The sequence below is a fragment of the Trichoplax adhaerens genome, genomic scaffold (genome assembly GCF_000150275.1).
Source record: "Trichoplax adhaerens TRIADscaffold_1 genomic scaffold, whole genome shotgun sequence".
Classification (NCBI taxonomy): domain Eukaryota; kingdom Metazoa; phylum Placozoa; class Uniplacotomia; order Trichoplacea; family Trichoplacidae; genus Trichoplax; species Trichoplax adhaerens.
The window spans coordinates 3,003,264-3,018,985 of NW_002060943.1; the positions used below are offsets into that span (position 1 = coordinate 3,003,264).

Consider the following 15,722-nt stretch of genomic DNA (forward strand, 5'->3'; position numbering starts at 1 on the left):
TGACTTGAGGAGATCATTCTGCAACGATTTTAAGCTATGATGTAGCCACCACAGACTGGCTTTACCCAATTTCCATTTGCCAGGCGTTTCTTGATCCAAAATATAAATGATAACAACATGGCCTCGTTTAGCAGCATGAAATAATGCTGGGTTGTCAATTAATCGTAAGTCGTATCTAAGCCAGACGACTGTACAAACCATTTCTTGTCAATTTTTTTCCAATTTAGCAGTTAATACATTCAGTAGTCATTTAGCATATGCACTTTGATAAACGGTGCATGTGATATTTAGTGTAATTTACACTTCATCACTAGCTAGCAAGAAATACCTAGCAGACCGTTTGGCCTAATAACACAAGATGCTAGAGGAAGCTCTTTGTTGAAGTATACTTTATAATCGACTTGATCCCTTTACTCTATATCATGCAATATGCTTATTTTATTAGGAATTCAGGATAAGCTAAATTACGTCCAATTTTTTTAGAACAAATCAAACCCTTAACGTTGGTCTCCAATTTGAGCCAGTAATTGCTTTCTAGCTTTAAGCCTTTACAGATTTGGAATTTGACAACTTGGGCAGAATCTTCGTCCAAGCCTCCACCCTCGTATACTTCGCTATATTAGCAATTTAGAATAAACAAATTCAACTAAATTACGTCCAACTCTTTCTCCAATTTTGAAAAAAGTAATTGCTTTGTAGCTTTAGGTCTTTGCAAGTTTGGAATTCGACAACTTGGATATGATCTTGATCAATGACTGTATCGTTGTACTCTCTGCTACCGCTGATGATATCGTTGTTAATTTTAAATTGTAGATTGAGCAATCCAAAAGGAGAAACCCATTGAAATCTTCATACAACTGCTAAGGACGATCAAAGGCATTGATTTAGCATATAGATCAGGTCTACTCTAGCAGAAGCTTGCTCCAAGCTGTCGAGGGAAGCTGCTGCAAATGATGGAAGCAAGCCCGATACGACCGTATCATAGCAATACCGTATCACCACGGTGTTGTTTGTAATCCAGCCTGTCAGTATCTTGCTCAATGCTCAGTATTAGGACCGCACTCTTACACTAAACAGTCTAGTATCATAGTAAAGGCGAAAAGAGTCGAGCTACTTGTTCGAACAAGTTTGCGGTGGTAATTAATTCATCAGCTGCGCTTGAGCTCTTCTGCTAGTAGCTGCTGCACAGACTACAGAAATTACCTTAGCAAATGCCATAAAGCTCCTACAACGTGTCTAAAACTTTTTACAGTGTAAGCTGAACTTGCCGCAATCTTGTTTAGTGCTGCGTAAGATATAATATTGCAATCAATAGTTTGTAGCTGATGATCTTGATCGCTATTAACTAGAACACGAATGCTGCAGCTCTGCTTGTGATGGCATTAGTAGTCCCCGGTAATAAAGACGTAGTATATCCGTTTTCACTCTGTCAAAATCCTTAGCATAACACTTCTCCTCTTGGATCGGATACAGGATAATAACGATCATTTCGGTTGGGTTTATATCAATGTAGATGATCAAACTGACCAAAATTAAACCAAATCAGCATCATTGGCTGTTGCAGAATAGAAACCCTACTTCCTCATGTCATCTTCAAAGATACCTTGCACGCTGGTGTGGTTACGCCAAGATTTAAGATTAATTGATAATCCTGCATTATTTCATGCTGCAAAACGTGGTCAACTTATTACTGTTTACATTTTCGATGAAGATTGCTCTGGCAAAAGGAGAACAGGCCAAGCTTGTTTATGGTGGCTGTATCATAGCTTGAAATCATTGCGTAATCAACTAAGCCAATGGAATATTCCCCTCATTGTGAAAAGCGGTAAAGATGCATTTACTATTTTAAAGGAGTTGCTCGATAGTTATAACGCCGATGCAATTTATTGGAATCGTTGTTATGAACCATTTGAATATAATCGAGATTGCTCGATAGAAGAAAAATTAAAAATGGAAAACGTTACCGTTGAAACCTATCAAGATAGAGTATTATTCGAACCATGGACAATCAAGACAGCCAAAGGAGGACCTGTACAGATATATGTTCACTTCTGGAATCAGTGCTTGTCATTACCACAACCTCGCAAACCTTACGACAAACCTAAATTTAAGAATCAAACTGGGTGCCAAAGTAAATGCGATGAGCCAGCAGTGTGGCAACGATTGGCCAAATTATCACAGGATATGCCAATGAAATTACAAGATTTCTGGCATCCAGGCGAGGAGCAAGCAATTTCAAAACTAAAATCCTTTATTAAAAATTCATTAAATGCTTATGCAGAAAAGAGTCAATGCCTGCGGTTAAATACAACATCCAATTTATCACCTTACTTACATTTCGGTGAGATTAGCCCTTTCACTGTCTGGCATAGTGTTCGTCACGCATCCTCCTCTGCAGAGCCACCTGCAGTCAAATCAGAAAGCTTAAAACAATATCTTCGTTCGCTAGGATGGAGAGAATACACATGCCACTTACTATTTCATTACCCTGATTTACCTCAGAAATGTTTTCGATCCAGTTTTGAGCAATTAAAACTACAAGTCGATCCAGTCAAATTGCAATCATGGCAGCAAGGTAACACCGGTTATCCAGTTGTTGATGCTGGCATGCGCCAACTCTCAGTGGCAGGTATCATGCCGAATCGTCTTCGAATGATTGTGGCGTCATTTTTAATTAAGCACTTATTAGTCCCATGGCAAAAAGGAGAAGAATGGTTCTGGAGCAAATTAATTGATGCTGATTTAGCTCAAAATGCATTCAATTGGCAATGGGCAGCCGGAAGTGGACCTAACGCATGTCCTTATTTTCGCGTTTTTAACCCGATAACCCAAGGTGAAAAGTTTGATGCCGATGGTTATTATGTGCGAAAGTGGATACCTGAACTTGCTGCATTGCCTAACGCGTACATACATAAACCATGGGAAGCACCTTCTACTGTATTAAAGAAAGCAAATATAGTACTAGGTAAAACGTATCCTCGACCAATAGTACAACACAAAGCAGCTCGTGAACTTGCTTTAGCTACATTTGGACAAACCAAGCGTAAGCAAGAACCTCCAACAAGCAACAGCAATAAACGAGTAAAAGAAGAGTAGGTTACAAAAATGGGGTTAGACCATATCCTACAAGATTATGTAAACGGATGCTGTAGTAGTATGCACGAATTTGAGCAAGTATTTTAATATCGAAAAATTGGAATATCATGTCGTCGAAGATTACCTTTAAATGTCTGCTGTAGTAATATGCGAAAATTGAAGGTGTATTTTGTTTTATGTGAAGAACCCATTTCACTTCTGCTGAACATGTTAGCCGTATTGAACTCGCCATTTTAAAATCGTTATTCATATAAAGTAATTACTACCAATCTATCTGTAGTTTGTTTTGCGCAAAGTTTCACTAATTCATATAACTTTCACCAGCTTGGATTGATATACTGTAGTCATGGAAAGCAAGGAGACTAGATCACTTTCATGCAATCGTTTTAAAAATGATTCACTCTTATCTATTTATTCAAGGATCAATTCTTAGTTCCAATTGCCCACAGTTATCATCACGGTGTTTCGCTTGTTTTAAATTTGTTAGGATAAATCTTTAAGTAGATGCTATTTCGTTCTGTATCAAAAATGCTTGCCATTGAGTCATAATTAATTATAATGAGAATTGCGAGTACATCATATGATTGGCGCTACAGTAGTAAAAGCTGTTTTAAAAATTTTTAAATTGTGTCTGGCAAGTACTTGCAAATCACCTGTAAACATACAACCGAATAAGCATATTTGATTAATAATTATATTTTTAGTCTGTTGTCGTAGATCTACTATCATTCATGCAGTCCGATTGTGAAGTATAACCTACAGATTTTGTAACGTTTTCGTCATAAGTACTATGTATCCACGGAATTAAAATAAATTTCTTAGGATCTAGGAAAAGAAATTCTTGGAACAAATTTGCTATGATGAGGATAACTGATCTGCAACAGTGCCACGGATATTTTAATTGATTATTTTCATATCTGATCTACGCTCTACTATGTACAGTCTGCAGTAAATTAAATTCCTCATCATAGATTGTTTATTTTACTTTTGATAAGCTAGAACGATAGGTACGGTAATCCACGAAGAATCAATTACATGAAGAACAAGTATCACGTTAAGCGTTTCCATAACAGTATATTAATGAGATAGTAATAATTTATATTAACGTCAAGATTGAGTTAAAATTTTAGCAGAATTAGCATGAAACAAAACTACTCTAAATAGTTGAATACGTGCGTTAACAGTGCAGAGCGTTATCGAAAATTTGCCGAGCTGGTCAATATTAGCCCTACCGATAGGATATTAATCATGGCCAATCCTTACTAGAAGTAATCGTGCAAGCAAGAATTTGCTTGGTTTAACTTATAAATTCAAATTTCATCTATTTAAATGGTTGTCGCAAGCAGTATCACGCTATTTATCGATCTGCCGAATTGGCTTACTACGTTTTGAACTGTTTATGCTTGCAATAATTCAGTCCGTTAGACGTGCGATTCAGTGGAACAATAATTCTGACAATCAGCGAGTTTGGCAGCTTCTATTGCTGATGCAGGCTAGTATATTTTGAAATTGAGCATCCATTAAAGAAGATCGTAACTTTTCTAGAAGGAAAAGATCTTTAGTCGACATGCCAGTAACACGCTTCCAATGCTCAAGTGTATCACTGCCCTGTTTAATAAATTCTTCAAATCCTTCTTGATTGTTTTTGCTTACAAAAAATCGCGATCGGCATTCATCAAAGTCCGGCTTACATTCTCGTTTTAATTCCTGGATGAAATTATCATAACTCTCTTGTCTAATCTTGCAATATAAACTTTTGGCTTTACCGATTAAAGAATTTTCTAATCTCAAAAAACGTTCTTCTTTTGGCCACCCTTGCAACTGTGAAATCATATTAAATCTGCGAATGAACATTTCAATATCTTCATTTTTATCCATTTGAAACGATTCGGTTAATCCTTCCTCTTGCAGCGATGAGGCTAACGAATATTTCGACGGCGAGGAAACTAAATCCTTGTTGTTGCCTCCTGATTTAGATTTACATGAGCTATGACCAACCGATATTCGCCTCGTGGGCAACGATAAAGAATCATTGGATGATGGAACTACAGAAAATATCATCCACAGCCTCTTCCCTTTCTTGCACTGAGCTGTGATCGTTAGGAATATCATCCCTTGACTGAACTGGAACTTTATGTAGAAAAATAAAATTTAAAATCTATCCTGAAGAATACCATCACGATAACAATTTAATCCTGCTTACCATCTAGAAATTGTTGAAATTCGTCTTGATATTTAAGGAATGTTTTTTCGAGTTCTAATGCAATTTTCTCTCTAGGCTTCTTATTGGTACATAATTTAAATCTTATATATCGACGCCATGAAACCATATAAGAGCCTCTAGCAGCTTGAATTAAGCCATGTATGAATCCTTTAAGGGCTTCTTCCGGTAATTTATCTACCTTATTAATTATACTTGCCTTCAGAGCAGTCATCCATTGATCATCATAGACGTGGGATGTTGTGATATTATTGCTACTGATAGATGTAACCTGTTGAACGATAAAATAAAATCATTAGTGAAACTATTTCAATAAAATTCAGCCCTAATAAGTACCTCCATCTGCAATTTTGCTCTTTTTTTACGTCGCAGTTTTGCTCAGTAACTTAACGAATGATTCTGTTCTCAATCAGGTAGATGGCACTTGTCCTAAAGTATTTCAACAACAAAAAAATGCCATTCCTTCTTTTAACACCTCTTGGAGTGTAAAGTTCTACATGGAAATTTTAATTATCTAATATAAAAGATATACTTTATAGGCTTAATCACCTTCTCCGATCTACGGTAGGCTAATGTTGTGCCGTGTTAGTTTAATTTTGAAATTAATTATTATTTATTATCGGAATTACTAATATATACTATACTGTAGTAGAATACTATTTTGTCAATAGTTACAGTTTTGATTTTATTAATAAATTCAATTCGGTTTTATAAATCTAAATCGTCTTATTTATTGTGAAGTTGCAAAATTAGCTTTGCTACAGCCGGCAACCACTAAATTAAAACCTTTTAAAACAACTCTAATTTTTTTTACAGTGTCAATCAATCAAGACTTTAGCACGAGTATCTAGCTACATCGGATAACATTATAATTTTAGCAAGATAGGATATGTTCATTTTGAATCGTAAATCCTTCATAAAATATCGAAACCAATTCCTATCACCCAGTTTAGTTCATGTACACTTTGTGCAGTTTTAAACTGTAAATCCAGATTAAAAAATCAAAACCATTTCCCATCATCCACTTTAGTTAATTTACAGCTATCTTGTACTTAAATTATGGCAACGTTGGATTGCATCGACAAAAACTTGGGTACTGATGCAAAATAAATCAACACTTTACCCGCAAGCTAGCTTGTCTTCTAATTTTCAACGATTCAAGATGGTGATCAAAAAATTGTGTAGCAAATAGAAATTGTTGGATATGAACCTTGCGGGTTACAGTCTAATTTTAGCGATCTTAAGTGTTATCCATCGTGGAAAGAAAGCTTATTATAATATCAATAGCTATTTTTTTTAAGCAGCGGTGTTAAAATCGACCTATACAATATTGAATATCATTTTTCTTTGTGCTATATTAAAATAATAACATAAAACAAGTGCTGCCTTTCGGCAACTTACTGATGTAAATATTCATATCATCACCAATGATCTAATATGGCGGCAAATCAGAGATCGGTGAATAATAGATCTCAAGCATTTGCATATCTTAAACGAGAAAAATTTAGGTCGTATCGATTTATGAATTGCTATTTATTGTCCCCCAATTCGTCACCAACGCTTAACAGATCGATCTAAGATCATATGGAACCAATGTTGCGTGCCTGGCCATTCTTACACTAGAGAATTCTTAAAACTGCTTGGCTTAGAAATAGATAATCAAGTGAGAAGGTAAATGAATTTTAATTTTAATTTATGATTGCAAGCATTTATTTTCATCTCAACATAGCATCATTTCTTACATTTATTTAAATAATTTGGCTGCGATAACTGATTTTCTACAGTTCATAAGACGACATTAGCCGACAGTAGAAATTGCAAAGTTATCACTTTGATACCTTGAGCATTTAAAGCGATCAGTAACTACTGAATCCTTCAAATACTCTCTGCTATTCAAATCTTTCAACAGATTCTTAACACTATCTTTGGCTTTAAATGTGTTCTATTCTCTCTCATAGACTAAGTTACTTTTTTTGCAACAATCTCTAGCCGTTAATTTTATGCGTGTGTTGATGTATTAACAAAATGGCTTGCAAAAACTAACGTGATTATGACCATCATTATCGTGTAGAGTAATTGAATATGCTAACAGAAAACGATGAACAAACACCGATAGGAGAAAAGCATGGAGAATTGAAAGATGATGATTCCCCTATCACCCTTTTCTTACAAAAATTAAGCTCCAAATTACCCCAAAAATCAAGCGTCTTTGATCGAGTTCGTGAAGTGATCGATCAAAAAGAACCCTATTACGAACCATGGCCTGAAGATAAGATGAAAATGTGCTTCTTGATTAGAAATAAGAAATTATTGCCAGGTGGAACCAAAGACAGGAAATTTTTTACGCAATATTTAGGGCCAAATTTTTGTTTTAATCAAATGTATAAAAGCTGGGAAGTAACCAAAGGATACGATTCTTGGCGTGACAGAAATCTAGAATATGAAGGTGACGATCTTGGTTTATCTCAAGAGCATCTCTTAGATTTTAAATCAGCATTAAGGCAAGAGTACCTTAATAACTATAATTCCAGCCGGTTATCTTCAATAAGTGTTACAACGGAATCAGAATCGACATCATCAACCGAGTTTGTGCCACCTCTTAATGAGGTAGAGGAGACTACCTTAGCTCGTGCCTCAACAAGACGCAATAATTCTTCTCAGGCGCAATCCAGAGCTGGTAAACCTCTTGCTATTGAATATTTATAATCATAATGGCGCTGCAATAATTAAGAAATCACGTAGAGTAATCATACTGTAGTTCTATCTTGTTTTTCTACCTTCTTGTATTTTGTGTCCTGATCTATGCAGTCTTGCTACTCTTGACTCTTTCTCCATAGATGAATCCAAGACTTCAACTACAGCATAGCAATTGCTCCATTTCAGTGACCATAAATTATGGCCGAGATCAGAGTCTACGTGAAAAATTTCCCACTAGTTTTCGAGTCGTTGAGTACTGCCCGCTAAAGATTCGTTTCTTGTCTTCAATTTTAGTCATTTCCATTCTAATATGGCGTATTGCCTCTGAGTGCTAGTAGTATTATTTACAGATGAGTAAGATTAGCTCAATACTGACATTTCTAAACTCTTATTAAGCTACATCTTAACATCTTAAATCATAAATCACGGCCAAAAATTAGCGTCTATGCCCCAAATTTTCCTGTAGTTTTCGAGTCATTGAGTATTCCCGCTAAAATTCGATTCTTGCCTTCAATTTTAGTCATTTTTCATCGAATAAGGCGCTTTGCTATTGAATACTAATAGTACCTTGTACAGACGAGCAACACTTAGCTCAGCACTGACATTTTTAAACTTTTTGATAAGCTACATCTTAAAATCTTAAATCATAAATTAGGGTCAATGCGAATAATTTCTCAGAAGTCTTCAAGTCATGATGTAGCTTCTGCCGAACTCAATTCTTTTCTTCAATTTTTAGTCGTTTCCTCTGTAATATGGCGTTTTGTTATTGAATGTTAACAGCATTCTGTACGAATTTAAGCTACATCTTAACATCTCAAATCATACATTATAGCCAAAATTTGTGTCTAAGAGAAAATTTCTAAGTAGTTTTTAAGTCTTCAAATAGCTACTGCTAAACTCGATTCTTTTCTTAAGTTTAAATCGTTCTGTTCTAGTATGGCTTTTTGCTATTGAAGGCAAGTAGTATTTTGTACATATGAGTAAGATTAGCTCGGCACTGCAATTTCTAAACCTAGAATCCTTATTTACTCTAACGAATAGATGATCACAAGCGCCGCTGAAACCGTCATTACTGAAGTAGATTTACTCATTGCTGCCACAATAATTGTCATTTTTAATGCAATATACGATTGATTAGAGACAAAAAAAAAAAGTATCCATTTTACTACGAAAATATACGTACAAGTACTGTTCTAATTTACTTATCCACATTCAGATTATACCAATAACCAGGTTTAGTTTGAACATTTTTACGCTATCCTAACATCGCCTCTATCAAATGCAAACTTCTTCGGGAAGATGCAAACATCAAAGAAATTGAGTAAACTTAACTACAAATAAATGAAGCTGTAGAATAACCCATTCTGACAAGACACTACGATTACTGAGGATTGAAAACTATCTAGACTTGGATAATTTACTTTCAGTGACTAAAATGCAATTGCTAAGTATCTCGTCGCCTACTCAACGCTACTTAATCCAACTATTTCTCCTATCGTAGATCGATGAAAACATTTCAAAGATTTTAATTTTAAGCAAATTTTCCCATTTACAGTTTCAATTGTAGCTTAAAACATCGATATGAATTTGGTAAACTCGAACAGAACTTTCCTGAAATAAATATAGACTAGCATCGATAAGATTTCATTTCCAGTTGCAATAATGTTCAATGCTAAGCTTAAGTTAATGAAATGTTCCTTTTGAACACGATCTGAAATAAACTCAACTAAGCCAGTCTTGCCATCGCTACCGTAATGACATTAATTTTATCGATTATACAGTAGATCAATTAGCAGACACCATGCCAATATAGAAGTAATGATACTCCAAAATCTTTATAAATACGCAGTAATAAAATTTAATCTTATTTTTACTTTTGTAGCCAAAAGATCAAGAATAGAATCTTCAGGAGTACACCAGAAGGAGACAACATCGACTGCAGGTTAATGTCTCATTTTTTATGATATACTCGTATCTATAAATTACGCTTGTATTTTCATTTCAATATACTATTAACAACTCGAATCAGAGTCAATCCTAAGCTCAATAATACATTAGTGATTCTCATATAACTCTAACTTCTCAATACAAAAAAGGTTTCAACCAATTTGATCGGATTAAAGCCAAATCGAAGAAATTAGTAACAGTGCCCATGGAACGTGTATAGTGAACATCATCATGAAAACCAATTCTAAATTCAATGAACTATTTATCATGATTCCCGTAGAACTCTAAATTCGAAATGCAAATAATGCTCCAATGATATTGATAAGATTAAAGCAAAATCAAAAATTAGCGACAGCACTAATGGAACTTGTAGAATCCATAAATGTCTGAGACTTGTAATAGCTATTATTAGAAAGCACAGAGTAAGTCAGCCATTGGCTGGAGGACAACGATTAAAATCCTAGAAGTAGAATTTATTTTTTAAACTCTATGAGTAAAATTGTAAGCTTTCAACTTTTTGATCTTTGCTGGGAAACTGAAAAGATGCATGACAGAAACAAGCTACTAGTCTATTTTACCGACAATAAAAGTACGAATAAAACGAGTAGATTCCATATTGAAGTGAGATGTTAAGATAGGAAAAAAGGAGAATTATATTGAAGTAGCTTCCCCTATAGCCTGTGAGCCTTGTATTGAAAATAAGTTTTACCAAGGAGATCGCTAAACTAAAAGTAAAATTTCCTTGGGTGATAGACTAACAACAAGCGAAATAGCATGCTATGAGATATTGTAAAAGTTGATTTCAACAACTCTTAAATTAGTTGATTTAATTCTATCCTATTTAATACTGGAAACTCTTAGTCAACATTGCAGTTTTCAACATCAATCTCTTTATTCTGACTTTTTTACTATCACAGAGTTGGAGCTACATAGCTTTACTATAGTTGGCTTATGAATTGTAAACTGCTAAAATTCTCAGTTTCTTCAAGCTGACTTCCTGAATGTCATAAAATTAGAGGTGCGGATCATCGTCGACTTTATCAATCACTAAAACTCGTAGCTGCACTTTTAATCAAGATCTTCAGCATGAAGAGGAATCTTTATTCTATATAAGCTATTAGATTTAGTACTGGATTAAAGTTATCCTATTTCAAATAAAACATTCAATATCAACAACAATCTCATTCGATATATCTGATTATTTCAATACTTGATTCAAGATTTAATATTTTAAATAAAATCTTTAGCATTAAAAGCAATCTTTATTCGATACAAGATATTTACTTCAACGGTCCATTTAATAGTTTATGCGTCAATGGAAGACATTTCTTTTATCACTTAAAAAGATTTAATATTTTAAAATAAATTTTTTAACATCTACAGCATAATCTTTATTCAATATAAGCCATTCTATTCAGTGCTTGATTAAACGTATCCTATTTCAAATTTAACATTTAATATCAACAACAATCTTTATTCGACATAGCTATTTGTTTCAATACTCGATTCAAGATTTAATACTTCAAACAAAATCTTTAGCATCAACAGCAATTTTTATTCAATACAAGCTATTGACTTTAATACTCTATCCAATATTTCATGCCTGAACATAAGTCATTTGCTTCATCACTCGATAAATATTTCCTATTTCACATAAAATATTCAATAACTTGGATTATTCTGCTCTACTAGTTCAGTATTGCATTCATTTCACGAAAAAAACTGCAAAAGGAATACTTAATGGATCACTATCGAATAATCAATGTTGTTAGTCACGAAGAATGGTTATGTATTTATAATCAAATTCTTGCAAGCATTATGTAGACCATTCAGATGAGCAGTCTCGTAAAATTGATTTATATGCCTATCAAATGCTGCATATTCCTGAAAAAGAATATTCTCATGAGCATTAGCAGTATTAAATTCATCAGCATTTGCTTTCGTCTTGCATTTTAGCCACTGCTTAACTTTATTATATAAATTTTCTCTTCGGAAGAGATTTCGTCGAGTACTATTGCCATATTTTTGATTGATGGCCTGAACTGCAACTTCATCTGCCCTTTTCAAAGCAATATAATAAGCAATAAGGATAGCAGCGCTTTTCATCTCTTCATTCTTCATGCGATCAATAGTCTTGAAAATGCAAGGCAAAATTTTATTTTTTACTTCATACGACACATAGATTGTGGCATATACCCAGTAAGCGAAAACTTGACAAGTCATTGCTTTCGTTTTCCAATCATGATCTAGAAATGAGCCAATAAAATCAATAACTTTAAATTTGTTGGAGTTTCTACATAAAAAGGCCAAATTTCGAATGATAACCAGAAGCATTCCATTATTGTAAGAGAGATGCTTGGCTAAATTCTGCAGAAGTTGCATGTAATCACTGATGATAGAAGCTGCTTGATCGCGTACAGCTTCCGATAATTCTCGAAGTAGATCATTAAACAATTCATGATTGCATTTTTGTATATGATTGTAAAATTCCTCAGACCATCGATTACCAAAAAGTTGGAAAACAGTAATAAAAGCTTTAGCTTTAGAACAAATTGCCCATTCTGTAGGATCAAAGATATTGATACACCATTGCATTTTTAATTTCCAAGCTAAATGAGTTATATCATCTTGACTCAAAAAGCTGCCATCAAGCCGATGTCGAAATTTATCCATGCAACTTAGCATTAGACGTTGATAAGGCATCTCTAGCTGATTCCACAGTCGTTGATAACAACCTAATCGGCGAAATGATGTTAATGCAATGTCCATCATCTTACTACAAACTTCTGGTTGCTTTTCACGACTAATGATATCAACTAAAATTTGCAAACTAAAACAGGACAAATTCGCATCATTACCATTCAATATTTTGACCAACCATCCAATACATCGTAAACTATAACTTTCAGGGATATAGCTTTTCCATCGCTCTTTAAACAAAGAAAGGATAAAATCAATCAATGAGGTAGGATAAAACTTGTTATAATCCATTATTTCCAGTAGATCATTTAAATAATCCACAATATCAATCCACTTGGTTATTTTAATGGCGTAAGCAATGACACAGGTACGTTTAATTCGGTCTTTAAGTTCGCTTGGAGTTAAGGAATCTGAATGAGTAAGTTGATTCTGACTGCGAGCTGCGGAAACAACTTTTATCCATTTGCATTTCAACAACTTTTCTTCATCACTGCCGTCGATGCACTGATCAATGTAATTAACAAGCTGAGTTAGCTCTAAAATTTGAAATATATGCTGAAAACTTGGATCGACCGAAGTAAAATTGTCTAATGAAAGTGAACACTTTGTTTTAGTTAAATTGGTACAAGGGATTTTAAGACTTGATTGATCGACATCGTAAGTGATAGCAATAGCAAGTAACATTTGATAATATTTATGGTTAGCTTTCCTTCTTTCTTCGGATACGAATTCCGATATAACAAAATCGCAATAAACATATTTCAATGCTTTTAAATTCTGATTTGAAATATTGTTAAGGGCAAATAAATGGGCATAAACGTTATGGGATAATTTCTTTGCGTAAAATATACCATAATCGTCGATTCCATCATTATCAATAGGGCAAATCAATTTATATAATTCCTGCCTCAGGATATATTTCAATAGGAGTAATCCATCATTATGACTTTGAATAAATTGGAAGATATCGCTAGTAAAAGCGATCGCGTATTCTTCTTGCAACTGGCTAGTAGAAACAATCTTCTCCTCCAGTTCCACATCATCAGTGTGATGTTGATTATAATAGATGTTGACAGGTTTCTTTAATTCTGCAGACATTATTTCTATCATTTGCTTTAATTTTGGGTCACGATTAATGAAGGTTTCAAATCTGACAACACGATTGCTTGCTTTTTCACTTTCTTTTGCTGGAATGGAGTCCACTGTACCTTTAAGGTGTTCGATAGCCACATTATTTTTCGCTTGATCAGCCAGAAAAGCTGTCATTTCATCTAAGATTCCATCAGCAGTTGGAGAATCAGTTTCACTGCTCTTTGATGGTATTGCTGGTTGATAATTTCCACAAGTAACCTACGAATAAGTAAGTTTACATCAATACCTCGATTCGATATGCAGTATACTCGTATAGAAATTGGGATTTAACGACAGTGTTGCTTAATTAAAAATACTAATGGCAAACAAATAAAGTTGATTTTTTAGAGTATAACTGTGAATGATGCAAGAACTAATCATTTGGATGCATTTTGCAATACACGTATATGTACGTTTCATCATAATATTAGTATATGAAATGTGCTAACTCATGAGGCAATAATTCTTGTGGCTTTACAATGATAAAAAAAATTTTGATACATTTAGCAGAGGGCTAATGGAAAACCTAATACTCTTATCTGCCCAAGAAATATTTAATAGCAAATTTAAGTTATTAATCACAACAAAAAACCAACAAATGACAGACCAACTTAGAAATAATACCACATCAAGCACGTTCAGTTAATGGTAGGTAGATACTGGAATCTATATATGAATTCAGATATTAATGATCTTCTAAAATAAAAATGTTTTTTTCGAATTTATTTGCAAAATAATTATTCTAATCAAAGTATCTCAAATCCATAAGTGCGTAAAGTCGATCTTAACTCTAAAAATTTCTTACGATGGACCTGCTATCAGAATCAATCTGTTTTATCAACACTATGTATAATACTGCATTATTTCGCGTTCGTATCCAATAGCTCTCTAATTACACATTATGGAAATGGAATGAAATGCAAGTAGACAGTACATTTACTACTCAGAAGCAGTAATGACCTTCTGGTTTAGTTTTTTATTCTTAGACTATTCTTAGGCTGTTATTAAATGAAGTCTTCGCTATTCTGACGCTTTCCATATTAATTGAGCTTATACATTACCGGTCTTCGATGTTATTCACATACAATCGCTCAAATATACGTGAAAGCTGCTATAATCTGGCTGATGTCTCTATCAATACTTTTAATTGCAGAATTAAAGCTATTAACGTTACAAAGTTTCACTAATTACAAATAATAAACGCTACCGGAAGATTCGATGCCATCAGTATGCCAATTCCGATCTAATTTAACATTCACGTCGAAAGGAGTAGTACTTAAATGCAAATGTTCAGGAAAAGTAGCAGCTTTTTTATATATCGCATAGAAATCACAAACTCCAACTATTACGGTATACTTCTAAAGATATGATATCAATATTACAAATATAATTAGCAATGTGTTTATAAAAGAATATTTGCCGTCATTATTCCAAAAATAAGAAGGTAATTGCACTCTAGTGGCAGGCTATATAGGAAGACACCAATTTGTCTGCTCTAAAAGTTTACGCTATGGAGACAGAAATACCTTATCCGCTGTCTTAAAATGGTTACTTTCATCAAAAAAATGATCAATCATCTCTTCAATCATTCAATCTATTGTAGTAACTGTAACTAGTTTCTGCTATTTAAGCTTATATGGTACTATAAATAACTAACATGTCAAGAAAGGAAAGGCCTCAGTATAGTTAGAGTGAAAATACATTTCTGCATTAAGATTCAGGACATTTTAGGAATAAAGATTTTCAATATAATATCAACAATTGCAAGATGGCATCTCCATATACTCCTAGCAAATAAGCAACTACAATCTCGTCAAGAATAATGTTCATGCCCATGTTAAGAGATTAAACCCTAAACAAGGCAGGGTTATATAGAAACATACCGTAAATCATAGAAGATGATACATAACCAAGACGCTAAATGTGATTT

The 15,722-nt window shown here is 33.9% G+C and overlaps 4 protein-coding genes across 4 annotated transcripts; 2 read left to right on the forward strand and 2 right to left on the reverse strand.

The window, feature by feature from the left end:
* Window positions 1-1,584: 1,584 nt before the first annotated feature.
* Window positions 1,585-3,096, forward strand: TRIADDRAFT_18352 (uncharacterized protein; the record flags this gene model as incomplete). Its single annotated transcript, XM_002107723.1, has 1 exon — window positions 1,585-3,096. One exon carries the CDS (start codon window positions 1,585-1,587, stop codon window positions 3,094-3,096), a length of 1,512 nt encoding a protein of 503 aa, XP_002107759.1.
* Window positions 3,097-4,554: 1,458 nt separating this feature from the next.
* On the reverse strand, window positions 4,555-5,659 carry TRIADDRAFT_51593 (uncharacterized protein; the record flags this gene model as incomplete). The annotated part of the gene is made up of 3 exons (XM_002108525.1): window positions 4,555-5,186; window positions 5,300-5,588; window positions 5,654-5,659. The coding sequence occupies 3 exons, from the start codon at window positions 5,657-5,659 to the stop codon at window positions 4,555-4,557; spliced, it is 927 nt and encodes a 308-aa protein (XP_002108561.1).
* A 1,740-nt stretch (window positions 5,660-7,399) lies between these two features.
* Window positions 7,400-10,181, forward strand: TRIADDRAFT_51594 (uncharacterized protein; the record flags this gene model as incomplete). The annotated part of the gene is made up of 3 exons (XM_002107724.1): window positions 7,400-7,994; window positions 9,897-9,956; window positions 10,111-10,181. 3 exons carry the CDS (start codon window positions 7,400-7,402, stop codon window positions 10,179-10,181), a joined length of 726 nt encoding a protein of 241 aa, XP_002107760.1.
* Window positions 10,182-11,746: 1,565 nt separating this feature from the next.
* Window positions 11,747-15,369, reverse strand: TRIADDRAFT_51595 (uncharacterized protein; the record flags this gene model as incomplete). Its single annotated transcript, XM_002108526.1, has 2 exons — window positions 11,747-14,011; window positions 15,319-15,369. 2 exons carry the CDS (start codon window positions 15,367-15,369, stop codon window positions 11,747-11,749), a joined length of 2,316 nt encoding a protein of 771 aa, XP_002108562.1.
* Between the last annotated feature and the right edge of the window lie 353 nt (window positions 15,370-15,722).